General features: G+C 36.4%; 1 protein-coding gene across 8 annotated transcripts in view; it reads left to right on the top strand.

The window, feature by feature from the left end:
- GRIA4 (glutamate ionotropic receptor AMPA type subunit 4) overlaps positions 1–14219 on the top strand; it is a 222458-nt gene that overhangs the window by 166318 nt on the left and 41921 nt on the right. For all 8 annotated transcript variants that reach the window (XM_017729503.1, XM_008630109.2, XM_017729504.1 and 5 more), the window contains exons 11-13: positions 6043–6413; positions 7781–7979; positions 13054–13301. In XM_017729503.1, coding sequence (XP_017584992.1) covers positions 6043–6413; positions 7781–7979; positions 13054–13301 — 818 coding nt within the window. The remainder of the gene's footprint in view (positions 1–6042; positions 6414–7780; positions 7980–13053; positions 13302–14219) is intronic.

Consider the following 14219-nt stretch of genomic DNA (forward strand, 5'->3'; position numbering starts at 1 on the left):
TTGGGAAGAATATCACTCATTAATTCATTTTCATGTAATGGTGGACAGATCTTTTAAAAAAAATGGAATTCTTGGTCTAGATTGAGAAATGGAAAATCCACCATCATATATATTAAACATAGGTAACAAACCACTACAGACAAGTAGATAATTAAGCAATTCAGAATGAAGACAGACTTTTAAGATGACCATCAATAATAAAATTTAAGAGCAAACCTGGTAAGTTTAACAACTGAGAACGTTATGTTATAGAGTGATCTGGAGAAGGCTTCTTCAGAATACCATAACACTTAGCAATTCTGTTGACACATAAAGCTCCAATATTTAAAGAAAATAGTTCCCACAAACCCAAATAAATATTTGCAGTATCTGGGATTACCAAAAGTAGCAAAACTCAGAGCTGAGCTTGCTGATGACTGCAGTTGCCAGTATCTGCACTGAGAACAATTCAGAATTCTTAGAGAAATTTTTCATTTCAGTGATGGAATAAAAAAAAAATCCTCAAATACTCAAGTGCGAATATTTCCACCAAGAACTCATAAAGTGCCTCAACTTCCCCATAAAAAAATTCCTGCATACCTTTTGCTCCATGCCCAGTTGCATTTTTCACAATTCCATTGACAGTTTGGGCCATATGTGGCAAAGGCCTCATGGCTTTTGTAGCAGCTCCATTTCAGTTCCCTTCTGTCAGTTTAGTATAGCTGATAAATTCTCCATTAGCATCAGTTCAAGGGACTCTGCAGAATGAAACAGTTTCTGTGCTGTAGGAGTGTGGGAAATGTTGCCCCAGAATTTTGGTGATCTCCCCTCCCCACAGGGATGAAAAGGTTATATCAGGTTCACAAAACTCTCCATGTTCTTAGAAGTTCATGAAGGAACCAAACTCAATTTTGTCTTTAAAGAGTAGAAACACTGAATCTCACCAAACGTGTATCTACTTCAGTGGCTTGAAAGCACCTCAACTCTTAGGATATTAAAAGATTTTTCAGACTTATTTTATCAAGTATGGACGTTACTCCTTCTCTGGCTTTTAATTGCAATAGCAAATTCATGGACATCAATGGCCAAGCACTGTTTTATAGTAGAATGTTTTTTCAGTAATCCAAGAAATTTTACTATTTATGAGAAAATCCTTTTGCACAGATGTACAGTTTCAGTGGTCTATCATCTAGTCAAAAATTATAGAGGAAACTTGATATTACACTATCATTTTCTGTTTGTTTGGGGCATTTTTTTTCCTTCTTTTATCTTAAACCTTATCAAACCCAAGCTGCCCTAGGACTAGACTGAAATAAAAGTGCTGTTATGAAGCTCACACAGATGTGTCAACACCTGCAGCTGTTAACAGAGCTGAAATCAGTAAAGCTCACAGGCATAAAGAACCTGTTGCAAATTACCCACATGAAGAAGGACAAACCAGAATACATGGCCAACACTTCATTTTTTGTAATGGAAAAGAGTGAGGAGGAGGCTCTTTCCAGCTGTCTGTTTAGGAAGGCTGCAGTCTCTCTGAGTCTGGGACTGGTCCCTGGCAATGAGCTGCAGCAAAGCTCTTGGAGCTGCTTTTTTATTGAAGTCAGCTGTTGCCCAGTACATCTGCTCCACTGTCATAAGACTCCTTGAGGTTTTATCTATCCTAGTGTATCAGTGGCACCAGGGAGTGTCCCTGTGCTTTGCAATTCGCCTCATTAATCTGCTAAGTTGCAAGAATGGTCTCTGGTATATTTTTGGCTCATAATTACTGTCCAAAACAAGTCCTGAGCCCAGCTGGACACTGGGACTGAGGAGAGACCTTTCCCTATAAGCAGCTTGAATGCAGCCATGCAGGTTTAGAGGTCGGGTGACTTTCACGGCAGCAATGCGGTGTGTCCAGTGCCCCTGGGCCTTAAGGCCAAGAGCTACGCCAAGTGTGCTTTATGCACTTTTACAGGTGTAGCTTTGAAGGAAATTGTTCTTTCTGTTACTTCCAAAGTTTTCTGCTAAAGATTTCCACAGGGAATCCATCAAGAGCATCCTCCCTGAAACTTCCTTGAGTCCTTACCAGATGATTTACAGAGCATCAGGTTCCCAGGCCTATTCCACATAGAGAAAGCGGAAAAATCAGTCAGCCAGAGACTTTGCTGCAAAGCTCTGCTAGAAGAGTGTGTTCATCTTGTCTGATAGATCCCCTAATCATAAACACAAGTAGTCTGAGTAGCTGGCTGTGTTTCAAGCAAGGCTTTTTATGTGCAGCCAGGATTGGGAGAGAATTTGCAACTGAATTAGCAAGTTGACGAGATGATCTGTTTGGGAAACATTTTACAGCTTTTAATTCCCTACCACATTAACGGATTAACAGACAGTGTTGTGCTGGCCGGTGAGATTGGAGCCTTTCTGTACAACAAAAAGGGTTCCTCTGCTCTCCTGATCTTACCATCATACACCAATGCCCCTTAGCCCTATCCATATTACTGAGAGTGGACACAGGAAAATTTTATCCCATGTTCCCTTAAGACCTGTATGCACCAGAGAATGGTCTGTTACCTGGACACTCAGTTGCTGCACAGAGAAACTTAGTCATTTCCTAAAATCTGTGGTTGATTTTTCCATCTTGTCCCAGAGGAAACATCATATAAAATGCTGTGGGGTACAGTTTTGCTAAGATTGTACAGAATGCTGTGGTGGGAATGGTTGCTTACTTTCCTGTTTTGTTTTTAGCACATTATTAAAAACTACCAGGAAATCTTGGTCATTTGTCCCTGATGTACCCGAATGCATGCAATAATCCATGTGGATTCTATTTGCTTTGATATCTAGTTCACAGGAGAAATGCTGGCTGGGGATGAAATGCCATTAAGCATATATAACAGGTGTTTCCAAATTCACTAGCAGTCAGCTCCAATTAAATACTCATTCTCCTGACACAGAATTCTTTTCTTTCACTGCTTAACAGAAAAGATCAAAACTCATTTCTCTGAAAATCTCAGAAGCCATGAGCTTCTCAGATTGAAATCACTTTCTGCATGATTTTTCTCAGATAGCTTTACTACCTTCACAATATTTGGATCAAGCATATATTTTATTCACAAGGTTATAATAATGATATGTTCTGGAAAAGAAAATGTCTCTCACCATCAGAATCAATCTTTTCTCATTGTATAATATTGTCAGGATCCACAATCCATCTGTACTTGGTAGTGGTGGAGCCTTGATTGAAATGCTGTTACGGATGCAGTTGATTTAACTGTGAAGTATCATTACTCTTTGTCAAAACAGATTTCACTGGCAACAAAATCATTAATTGTTTTTGCACCATGGTTATATTGTTAATCATTTAAATCCATAATTATATGGTGTACATTAACTGGGCAAAGCACAAATGCTGATAATTACCATGAAGAGCTATTTTCATTATTTAGCTTTCGCAATGAAGAGTTTATGCAGGCTTTACATGGCACACAGTAGACTTACAAAAATAATAATATGATCAGTCTGGGGGGCTGCAGTTTCTCCATTTTTATGGCATTTAATTATGACCTAGCTATATATTGTCCTTTTATTGTCCCTTTAAATTTGTTGGCATGAAATGGATTTATCCATGAAATGAATTATCTGATACTAGATCACTATTGTAAAAAATGGGTTACGTTCCTATTTCTCCTCTTTAACTCCTTCAAGTACTGCAGGCAGCTAGTTCTGATGTTGTTCAAATTCTGCATATCCTATTTGAGCATTTAAGTTTGGTAAGATAAGTCCTATACAGCATTTCACATATAATATGCAGTGTGCTAAGTAGGTATTTAAAATCTCCTAAATTCACTCTAAAATGGTGATGTCACTTTTCCAACTCACACTGTGAAAACTAACAACCCCCAGGGATTTGGGTTTTAATCCTGATAGAAATCTGCAGACAGAAAAAAAACCCATTAGCCAACACCTTTGAAGATCAGTGACCAGGTCTGTCATTTACACTGAGTTAATGAAGATACCACTATGTGACAAACACAGAGAAGATTGGCAGGAAGAGATCACAGTTGCCATGAGTCTTTCACCTCATTTCAAGGACTCCACATTAGGCATTCTCAGTAATCAAAATTTAGAAACACAAAAGACATTGACTCTAAAGAAGGAAACCATTCTTCTGGAGAAAAGCTGTTTATGAGTTAGATGAAAAACAAAAATATGCAGAAAAGCCAGTACCTCAGACCATCCTACAGTCTTTAGACTGTAGAAACTAAGTTTACTTCATAATTTTCAGGCTACTTAAAAATATATTTTAGACATGTTACCCTTCTTCATATAATAGCTATTTTCATAAAATATCTATTTCAGCCTGACTTAGGTAATCACAAGGCATCAAGAAGTCAAATTTTTAAAAATGCTTTGTACAACAAAATGTAAATTAAAATTCAGAGAATTAGCATTGTTATCATAATGTTTACCCATGAAATTAACACCAGAGGTAATTCTGATACCTTTGCAAAATTATGATTTTAGATGCATTGCTTAAAATATAATTACTTTATATAAAATTTTGTTAAGTGTTTGCATCACAACTATTTCAGAATGACAGATATAACCTGATGATTAATATATAGCAATCTTAATACAAATTTGCATTTTTGGGACATTGCACTGGAGTGAGTCAGTTCTTTTGAATTATTCACAATTGCAAAGCTGCCAAAACAGGTTTAAATTTTAACTATGCAATATTGGTTTAAAATTAAATTCCATAAAACATATGTAACTCCATATGAATTAGTGCATAAAATAAAAACCACATATTATTTTAAATGCAATTATCTGTTTCTAAGTTGTAAGATGACAAAAAACCCCTCCATTTCAATATTTTCTTTTCTTTAGCACACAGGCTATTTACATAACACTTAGATTAAACTATGTGAGCACGTCCTTATTCTTCAGCATGTTTTAATCTCATTGATACAACAAAGTGTTCACAAAACACAGTTACTCTCCTGAGTCTATAAGCTGCATAGAAGTCCACACTGGTCACAGAGCATGGGCTCTGCTCTGTGACTGTACCTAGACACGCCACCATGATGATGAACAGGTGAAAGGTTTCAGCAGCTCTTGCATCTGTTCCCCTCTCAGAGGTGCATCCTTTGACCCAGGTCCCCATACAATTCCCATGTGAAGTGCTGCTGTAATGACAGCTTTAGTGTAAAAGGCAAGGCTAGGCAAGGAGCAAACCTTAATGTAATGTAGCATCCCTAATGACAAAAACTATCCATTAGCTTAGCTCCAGTATTTTATAGTGCATGCAGACATCATTATTAGCAGCCATAATCACCTCCATCAATAATGATTCATTCAAGATTGGCATCTTCATCCTAAAAACATGTTAGAAACACATTTAAAAATATTCCTGACACTAATGGGAATGGATTCAGCACACATTTTTATCCTTTTATCACATGATTTTGCACACCTCTTCCCTGTATATTTGCCATTTTTTGCTGTTTAAAATCTGATTCAGTCCTATTGAACTATCCTTCCCTTGAGACACATCTGTGCATTTTGGTGGAATCACAGCAACAGTCAATCACTTTTGCAGCCTCATGCTATTTGGAGCTTTCTTGAGTCTATGAACTGCTTTACCTCCAAATATTATTATTTTTTATGAAAATCTGACAATTAATTACTGTTTCTGGGATCTTAAAAAATCTCTGTATGTTCAGTGACAATAGGGTCATTCTCGTTTTCCATTCTTTCTTGAATTCCTTTATTTAAATCTAAATTAATGCCTAAAATGATCTTCCTACACTGCTGCTCACCTCTGTAAGATTCAAGAGTCTTCTCCTTAGCGCAAAAATTAAGTATTTGCATAATTCTGTAAAACAAAAACCTGCAATGTATATGTTTTACTGAAAGCATATTGAGTAAATGCAGAGTGTGATAGAAAGAAACAGAAAAATGCTACAAAGAGCATTTAAGCCGCAGTGTCCTGCTGTTAATAACAAACCTTTGGAATTAGCTGCTTAGCCAAGTGTGTAAGCCAACATCAATTAATCTATACATCTATATTTCTTTTTTTCTTTATAGAAAGCAGAGATTGCTGTTGCGCCTCTGACCATCACTTTGGTACGAGAAGAGGTCATTGATTTTTCTAAACCTTTTATGAGTTTGGGGATATCCATTATGATCAAAAAGCCCCAGAAATCTAAACCGGGAGTGTTTTCCTTCTTGGACCCTTTGGCGTATGAGATCTGGATGTGCATAGTCTTTGCCTACATTGGTGTCAGTGTGGTCCTGTTCCTAGTTAGCAGGTTTAGTCCATATGAGTGGCACACAGAAGAACCAGAGGATGGGAAAGAAGGACCCAGTGACCAGCCTCCCAATGAATTTGGCATATTCAACAGCCTCTGGTTTTCCCTGGGTGCCTTTATGCAACAAGGATGTGATATTTCCCCAAGGTTTGTGTCAAATCTTTTTGCATTTGCATTTTATCTTCCACACTGAAGCATAAAATCTTCCTTCGTTAATTTTCCTGGTAATGTTTTGAAGTTCATTCTTCAGGAAGCCTTTTTTTTTTTTAAATTTTTAATAGCCATGATAAGAGCAACAGATAATCTGCTTTGAATTTCAGTCATTATTATTATTTTACTGATGTCATTGTGCATAAACCACAAACAGCTCTCAGAAACAGCAGGTGCACACAGGGGAAATTCCACTGGGTTGACTTCAGAAGAACTGTGTTGTTGCTGGATTAGTTACCATTGTGTTGCAACCATGAAATGCACACAGTTGAGCTGAATGTCTGCCTTGCATCAAGGAATGTCCCACTTCTCTTTCAAGTTCTGCAGTGCTGCTTCGCAAATATTGCTGTCTGTGAGAGACAATATTTGACTTTCTGTTTCTGAGAAGCCACGCTGCATTGCTCAGGTGTGCCTTACAGAGCATATGCCTCAGATCTAGTAGATGATTAGTCCTATAATACATGATTAATCTATAATATATGATTATCTAGTACATGATTAGTCTAACACATGCAGTCCTGAATTTCTCAATGTTTTAAGATGTTCTGGAACTTTAGTGGGCACTAACTAAAGCTTTTTAATTAAACCTTATGACCCAATCCTTCAAATTTAAAGGCTTCATTTTAGCCATTTGCAGTGAAATGTTGAGTGTTCAGCATTGGCCTAATCCTTCTATTATTGAAGGTAGCAATAAAACTGGTAGTGATTAAGAGTGGATGTACATTACTCCTCAACAACCTTCTCGTCAAATCACAGTTACTGAAAAGGAAAACATAAATTTTAACTTAACAGAAATGTCTCTTTTACTACAAAATTCTTGCTTCTTAAATAAGAAAAATGTGAATGTTCAAATGATTGTAGTACCTTGTGGAATTTTTGAGAAGTTTGGGTGACAGGAACATTGTAATCCTAGAGCCAACATAATCCATGGGCAAATTTTTTTTAAGAGGAAACAGAAAAAGCTACTGATTTGCAGCTACCATGCTTTACTTTTGTCTCCAAAAAGAGATTACCTATCCAGTATTTTTGACAATTTTTTCCTATTTTTAGGCATGTCCTGAAATAATAAGAACACTGAGATTACTGTTCGAGAGCAGTGATACTCATTAGTACAGTGGACTGTACTGTAGATATTAAGATTCAAGAGTAGAAACCTTTATTAATATTTCAAATGCAAATGATCATCCTCCCACTGATTGTTACTTAATAACAAATGTTCAGCAATAATGGTGCCTTCACTCTATCTCTCTCTTTCTCTGTGGCTCAAGAGACAGGAAAATGTGCATTATCTTATTCATGTTTAGATCCCTCTCAGGTCGCATTGTCGGAGGTGTCTGGTGGTTCTTCACGCTCATCATTATTTCATCCTACACTGCTAACCTCGCTGCTTTCTTGACTGTTGAGCGAATGGTCTCACCCATAGAGAGCGCAGAAGACCTCGCCAAACAAACTGAAATTGCTTACGGGACGCTGGACTCAGGGTCAACCAAAGAGTTCTTCAGAGTAAGTTGGAGCATCCATTAGAGCAGCTATGCCTACCAACTGCTCTCATAAGATGCTTGGAAATGTGAAATAATGTGACTTTGCAGTTATATGCAGTATAGTTTGTACCTCCTGCAATACTTCAGCTACATTTTTACCCCCACAAGACCATTTGTTGGAGATTTCAGTTTTTTTGATCTGTGGAAAGCTTATTGATCCTGTCACCCTGGGCAAAAGAGATGCCCAGGGGGATACTGAAGCCAGTGATAATTAAAGCAGCGTTGCACTATTGATTCATCTGAAGCTACAGTACTGAAGTGATGTGCAGCATTGAAAGCCTGTGATGGTAACATGGAGTCTTGCAGGTTTTGTTGCTGCTTATGGATTTGGCTGTGTGTAGTTTGCTTTAGGGTCTTGGGTGGTGGGCAGGAAATGCATTTTTTAATTTGCTGACTTTCAGATGGATAATGAAAAGAAAATTTAACTCGAGGGGATGTGGTTGGAGCATTAGGAAATAGCCTAAGTAGCCATTCATATGCCTTTGCTGTCTCTATTGATTACTTCATTTTCATTTGCTTTCCTGCGTTAGTGTGGTTGGTATGTAATCCTCATCATTTGCCAGCTGGAAAGCATGGAGCTCGGATATCACAAGGAGTACATAATAAACAGTCCTTCCTGCTTTATTTCATGTGTTCAGCAGATGAACGTTAAGCTCAGCTGACTGAAGTGAGTTTAGTGTTTGAACACAGAAATGCTGTGAGCCAGTAACACTTCCTTGAAAATTACACAGCTAGGGTAATAATTTATGTGAAATGTGGAGATTAAGGAGTTTTTGGAATTTCAGGAAGATGGAATGGAAATTTCTTCTTATTGCCTACTTGAAAGGAGAGAGATCTGTGTTAGGTACTCACACACACCTTCACTGTTTTCAGTTTGGCCCCATTGAACTCAGTAAACCATTAACAAAATTTTCAATGCAATTTGGAAACTATAGACAATATCCATTTAAAGGCAGTGTCTCAAGTGAAATAACCTTTTTATTGCAACAGATATCCCCATAGAAGAGCTTGCAAATCTGTTCTATTAGCTGCAAAAACAGTATTTATAAGATACAAATTTCACTTAAGAAACACACAGTGATTGGACCTTCACATCCAGAAACTGATAAAGGAGTTCAGTTTAACCCAGTTTTCCAGATTTCTTCTGTAGACACTGGAGAAAGAAAAGCAGCCCTGTGCATGCTGTGTGGGACATGTGTGTTATGTAGAAATAAATCACACATTAAAGTATCTGCTTCTTTACTTGAACTCTAGAGGGATCCAGCTGAAATGGCTAGGGTGCTTGGTGCCTCATTTTTAATGGATACAGTTCACTGACAAGTTTCTAATGGCACCTGTCTTACTCTATAGTCAGGGTGTTGGTATACACAATATATATACATACACTACAGATGCTCTCTGGGAGCTTTATTTTTTATCCCAAGTGGTAGAAACTCATCTTGTGGTTCCTAGAAGCCCTGTTTTTATTCCAGATGTCTACAAAAATGTTGGTATCAAAATGTAGAAGGCCCACCTAAGAATTGAAATATGTTGGTACTGATACAGCCAGATGTCCTGTTTTTTAATGAGTATAGTTCATCCTATTGATTATTTATATTCACCTCGGGTTCACCCCTAAACACTTCTTTAGTTCTTTTTGTGTAAAGTTAGGTATTTAATTCTTGAAACTCCAGTCTCAGTACATCATAAGTTGAGGTGGTAACCGCAATATATGGGTACCAATTGTTCATTCTACTAGAATAAAGCTGCGATAATACTTAAAAACATGATGCTGATGGCCAGTCAGATTTATGTAGTGTTGTATTTATTAACGTTGCATTTTCAGGAGTATCTAGTGCTTGCAAATTTTTTAGGTGATATGCAAAAATTAATTCCCAAAGAAACAATAGAGAACATAGGACTGGAATTGTTTTCTTAAGAGTTTCAAAACACTTGTACAAGCCATTGTATTGAAGTAATGAGATAAGATATTTTGATGTAGAAACAATTTTGGTCACAAAAATTTCATGGCTCTTTTAAATCATCCTATAAACACAGAAACTTTTTCAATATTTTATGCCAGTTCTCATTTTAAAGAGAAGACACTATAATGAAGTAAAAATGTCTATGCAACAGCCCTTCTTTCACTTCAATCTTGAAGGGTTAAGAGAAAAAAGAAGAAAAATCAATGTTGCTCTTTTTATTTCTTCTTTTCTTTCAAAATACAGAGGGAAACATTAAAGTAACTACAAATACAAAATATTATTGCATATGCAAAATTTGAAGCTTAATCAAGATTTGAATGGTGTTGATCACTTTTTTTAAAAATGGTGCCGTTGAGGCCCTGCTTTCAAATTATTTCTAATCTCTGTCACAGTATAGTGATTTTTAATGGTACTCTGTTCTACTTCTGAAAATATTTTTCACAAAACAGGGAGAAAGATAAAAATATTGGCAGACAATATTGACACAAAAGCTCTTTTCATAATACATAAATTAACACCTAGCCTGAAACAATAGTACAAGACTTGTGTGCCAAGTCTAACATTTTGTGTGTTTGGAAGCAATTCACTTTTTGGTATTAGAATCATGTGTTTGCTGTCAGTGGTGATTATCTGGCTGAAGATGAGCCTTCAGGACATTTGCTCATCACAGTGTCATTTCTGATCAAAATGTCAGAAACTCTGAACACCTCTTCAGCCTGTTTTAAATCTGGATTGAAAGCGGAAAAGAGAAAATAATTTTAAAGCCAACATAAAGAAAAAGAGGAACTTTGATACTGTTAGCTGTTAGGTTCTCTTATTTTCTGGTTTAGATGCAGTGAGGGTTGTATTTTCCAAGCAGCTTGCTTAAGAGGGAAAGTAGTTAGTGTTAGCAGTTCTACTCAGAAAAGCCCAACATGAAAATTATCCCAGCTTGGCTGACTGCAGGGAAAGCTGCAATGTTTCCTCATATGATAATAAAAAATATCTATTGGTTCACTCTTCAGTTTTCACTCTGAGTTGACATGTAGAAATTGAATGTTAACAAATGAAAGTTTGGTAGAAGAAAATGTTCTTTCAGAGCATATACCTTGTTAGACTTTCCATATTTTTTATATTTTGATAGGCAAAGGAAACTAGATTCTATTAAAAAAATATTTAAATGCAACCTTTTTCAATTGATTTAGGGCAGTGTTTCCTCTTACTAATCAAGCTGGTTTATGTGCTGCATAGTTTTAAATGAAAGTGACCTGTTACATGGTTGCTTTATAAAGAATTAGATGTAATGGACGTTAAGATGTGAGAAATGTTTGGAAGCGAAGGCAGACAAAGGCAAGAAAATATTCTCGAAATTATGGCTGATTCATTACTACTCTCTTCCATTTTTCCTTTTTGTAAATTTAAATCCATGAAATTACATCAGTATTAAGCAAAAAGAATGCCTTGGTGGCTTAGAGTATGCTCTGCTCCCAGCCACTATTATGTAAATGTGAAGTAGCTGTGACTACAGTGGAAAGAAAGGGTGACAAGTCAGGATGTGATTATGGACATACACAGCTGATGTTGGTTTGAATGTTATTATATTTGACAGAAAGATAAAGTTATGCATACAGACAAACTAAAAAAGGAAAGCATAATTTATGATGTTCTGCTATATGGTATTTTTTTTGAACATTTTTGTTTAAATGCCACTTATTTTCAAGATAGACTTAGGTCCCGAACAAGTTATTTTCTAAGTAATAATACAATCATTCAGTCATTGGTAAAAAGAAGTGCTTCAGGGAAATTACTCCCACCTATAAAAAGGCTCAGTTCCAAGTTCTTAAAACCATTTTCAGTTTATATAATACTTAGATTATAGGATTTGGTATTTGTTTAAATAATCTAAGGCCCTTTGTTTTGGGGCTTTATAATAATGAATATTTTCCTGGAGTACTCAGCACAGTGTAGGAACAGGCTCATAGACCAAATCTTGCTTAGCTAGAAACTCCTCATGACTCAAATAAAAGCTGACTTGAGCATTAGGTTAAAAAGTCCTTTTTGCAGCATACGTAGGGGAAGACAAGTGCCATCTGTTATTATAAAAACACTGTGTAGTGTTCAGCTGACACACTGCTGGTTCGCATGTATGTATTCCTATTGCTGGAGGAAGCAAAGGAGTTGTTGAGTGAAGCTAATGAGCATGGGAAACTTCTCAGCCTGACAGCATTTCCTTCCCTTTTTTTAGTGAAAAATTTAATTTGTTTTTATTTTTTATGAAGAAGTTTTATTTTTGGTTAAGTATTTACCTGTAGTTACTCCATGCATTCCCAGACAGGCAAATTTCCAACTAATGCACTCTAAGCCATGAATTCTTGTGCATTCTTTGAGAAAGTACATTTCTTACTCAGTTATTGGCAGGATCAGAGTCTTTAAAATAAATCCACTGATACTGCAGTTCTAAAATCATACCTAATTCATTAAGAAAGATGCTTTAAGGCATTTTACTTCCTTTAATAGCATATTTGGTCCATTTTGTTGTTTCCATCTTTTATTGTGAACCATGTCTTCAAATATTGTATAGCTTTTCTGAATATGAATCAGAAATGAATTCTGGACTCTGAATTATGAAAGCAGAAATCTTACTTAAGCTATTGTGGTTTTGATGGTGTAAGAAGCGGGTGTTAGAGAAATGCTTTAAGATTCAGCGGAGTATTTATGGGGAGATTATTTTACTGTTTCTCTTAAGAGTACAAGCTTATTGTGGACATCTATTTCATATATCATTCCCTAAAACACACTTTACCATACATTGACTGTGTGAACTTCGTTTATCTAACAGTAAATTCAGCTTTGCAGAGTTTTTTTCTTTGACTGCTAGAGGGTAGCCGAACTTAAAAATATTATCTGCTATTATAGTATTGATACTTTTATTTCTTGTCTCTTTTAAAAGAATGGAATTCAAATAAAACCCTTCTCCAAGATTTTCCCAGCCGCAAATGTCTGAAAAATTAAGTATGATTGATTTTATTTGCGCAGTGCCATTCTGAAAGTTGCAACATTCTTTTGTTCTAACTTGTTTTTGATTTTCTCCAGAGATCAAAAATAGCAGTGTATGAAAAGATGTGGACCTACATGAAATCAGCTGAGCCATCAGTGTTCACTAGGACTACTGCAGAGGGAGTAGCTCGTGTCCGCAAATCCAAGGGCAAGTTTGCCTTCCTGCTGGAGTCCACCATGAATGAATACATTGAGCAACGAAAGCCATGCGACACCATGAAAGTGGGAGGAAATCTGGATTCGAAAGGCTATGGCGTAGCCACACCGAAGGGTTCTCCATTAAGGTGGGTGGAATAGTATAACAATATAAAATGTGTTGTTATAGTATTCCACCTTCCCTGATGTCCCTGATATAGCTCTTTTTGTTTTGTGTGTGGACATGGTATGTTATTTTTATTTTCTTCCATTTCATTCTTTTTGATCAACAAAGGTAACCATTTCTAATTGCAATATGGATTTAGCAGCTATAGTTGGCATATGTTTCACGGCCATATAAAAACCAAACTGGTTGAACACTAGCTACTTGAATTCAGCCTCAATAGAATTAACACCAGTTATTCTATTTCATCAGCTTTTTTCACCAAATTCAACCCTTTATAGGAGTATTATGCTTACATTTTCTGCATCAGTATCTGCATCGATAATATGCCTACATTTTATGTTTTGTTTATTGATCTTGACTGCTAATTTCTGAGTAAGAAGCTGCTTGTAACATCTTTTTTCAAATGTCATCACTTGGAGGCAATTAGTCCTTCATTAAAGCAACTTCATTAAAGTGCTTTTTTATTAAAGCACCTTCTTATTTAGAAAAAATAAGTTTGTGTTTCTAGCATTATGCATTTCAGTACTGCCTTCAAACTCACCAGTATTTTCTTTATCATGGTATCGAATGCATTCAGTAAAGTAGGAGAGTTTTTGATTCACAGGCAGAACATCATTTGCATTTCATTTAAACTGTCAGGGGACACAAGTCAAGGTACTAGCTTTGTATTAAAATTGGCGGTATTTACCATTCTGTTTCTTTAATGTTTAAGGCAACAAAACTTGCATTTTCCAGTGGTAGATTTGCCAGTTTTCTTCAAAGCAAAAGAGCAACTAGCAGTTGAAGGGAGTATGGCCTATGGAGTCTGACAGTGATAAGGTGCACATGGGTGGGGGAAAGGGAATACTACGTTGAGTGCTCAGCACCCTATTTCTCATGG

Source organism: Corvus brachyrhynchos, unplaced genomic scaffold, assembly GCF_000691975.1.
Source record: "Corvus brachyrhynchos isolate BGI_N302 unplaced genomic scaffold, ASM69197v1 scaffold253, whole genome shotgun sequence".
NCBI classification, from domain to species: domain Eukaryota; kingdom Metazoa; phylum Chordata; class Aves; order Passeriformes; family Corvidae; genus Corvus; species Corvus brachyrhynchos.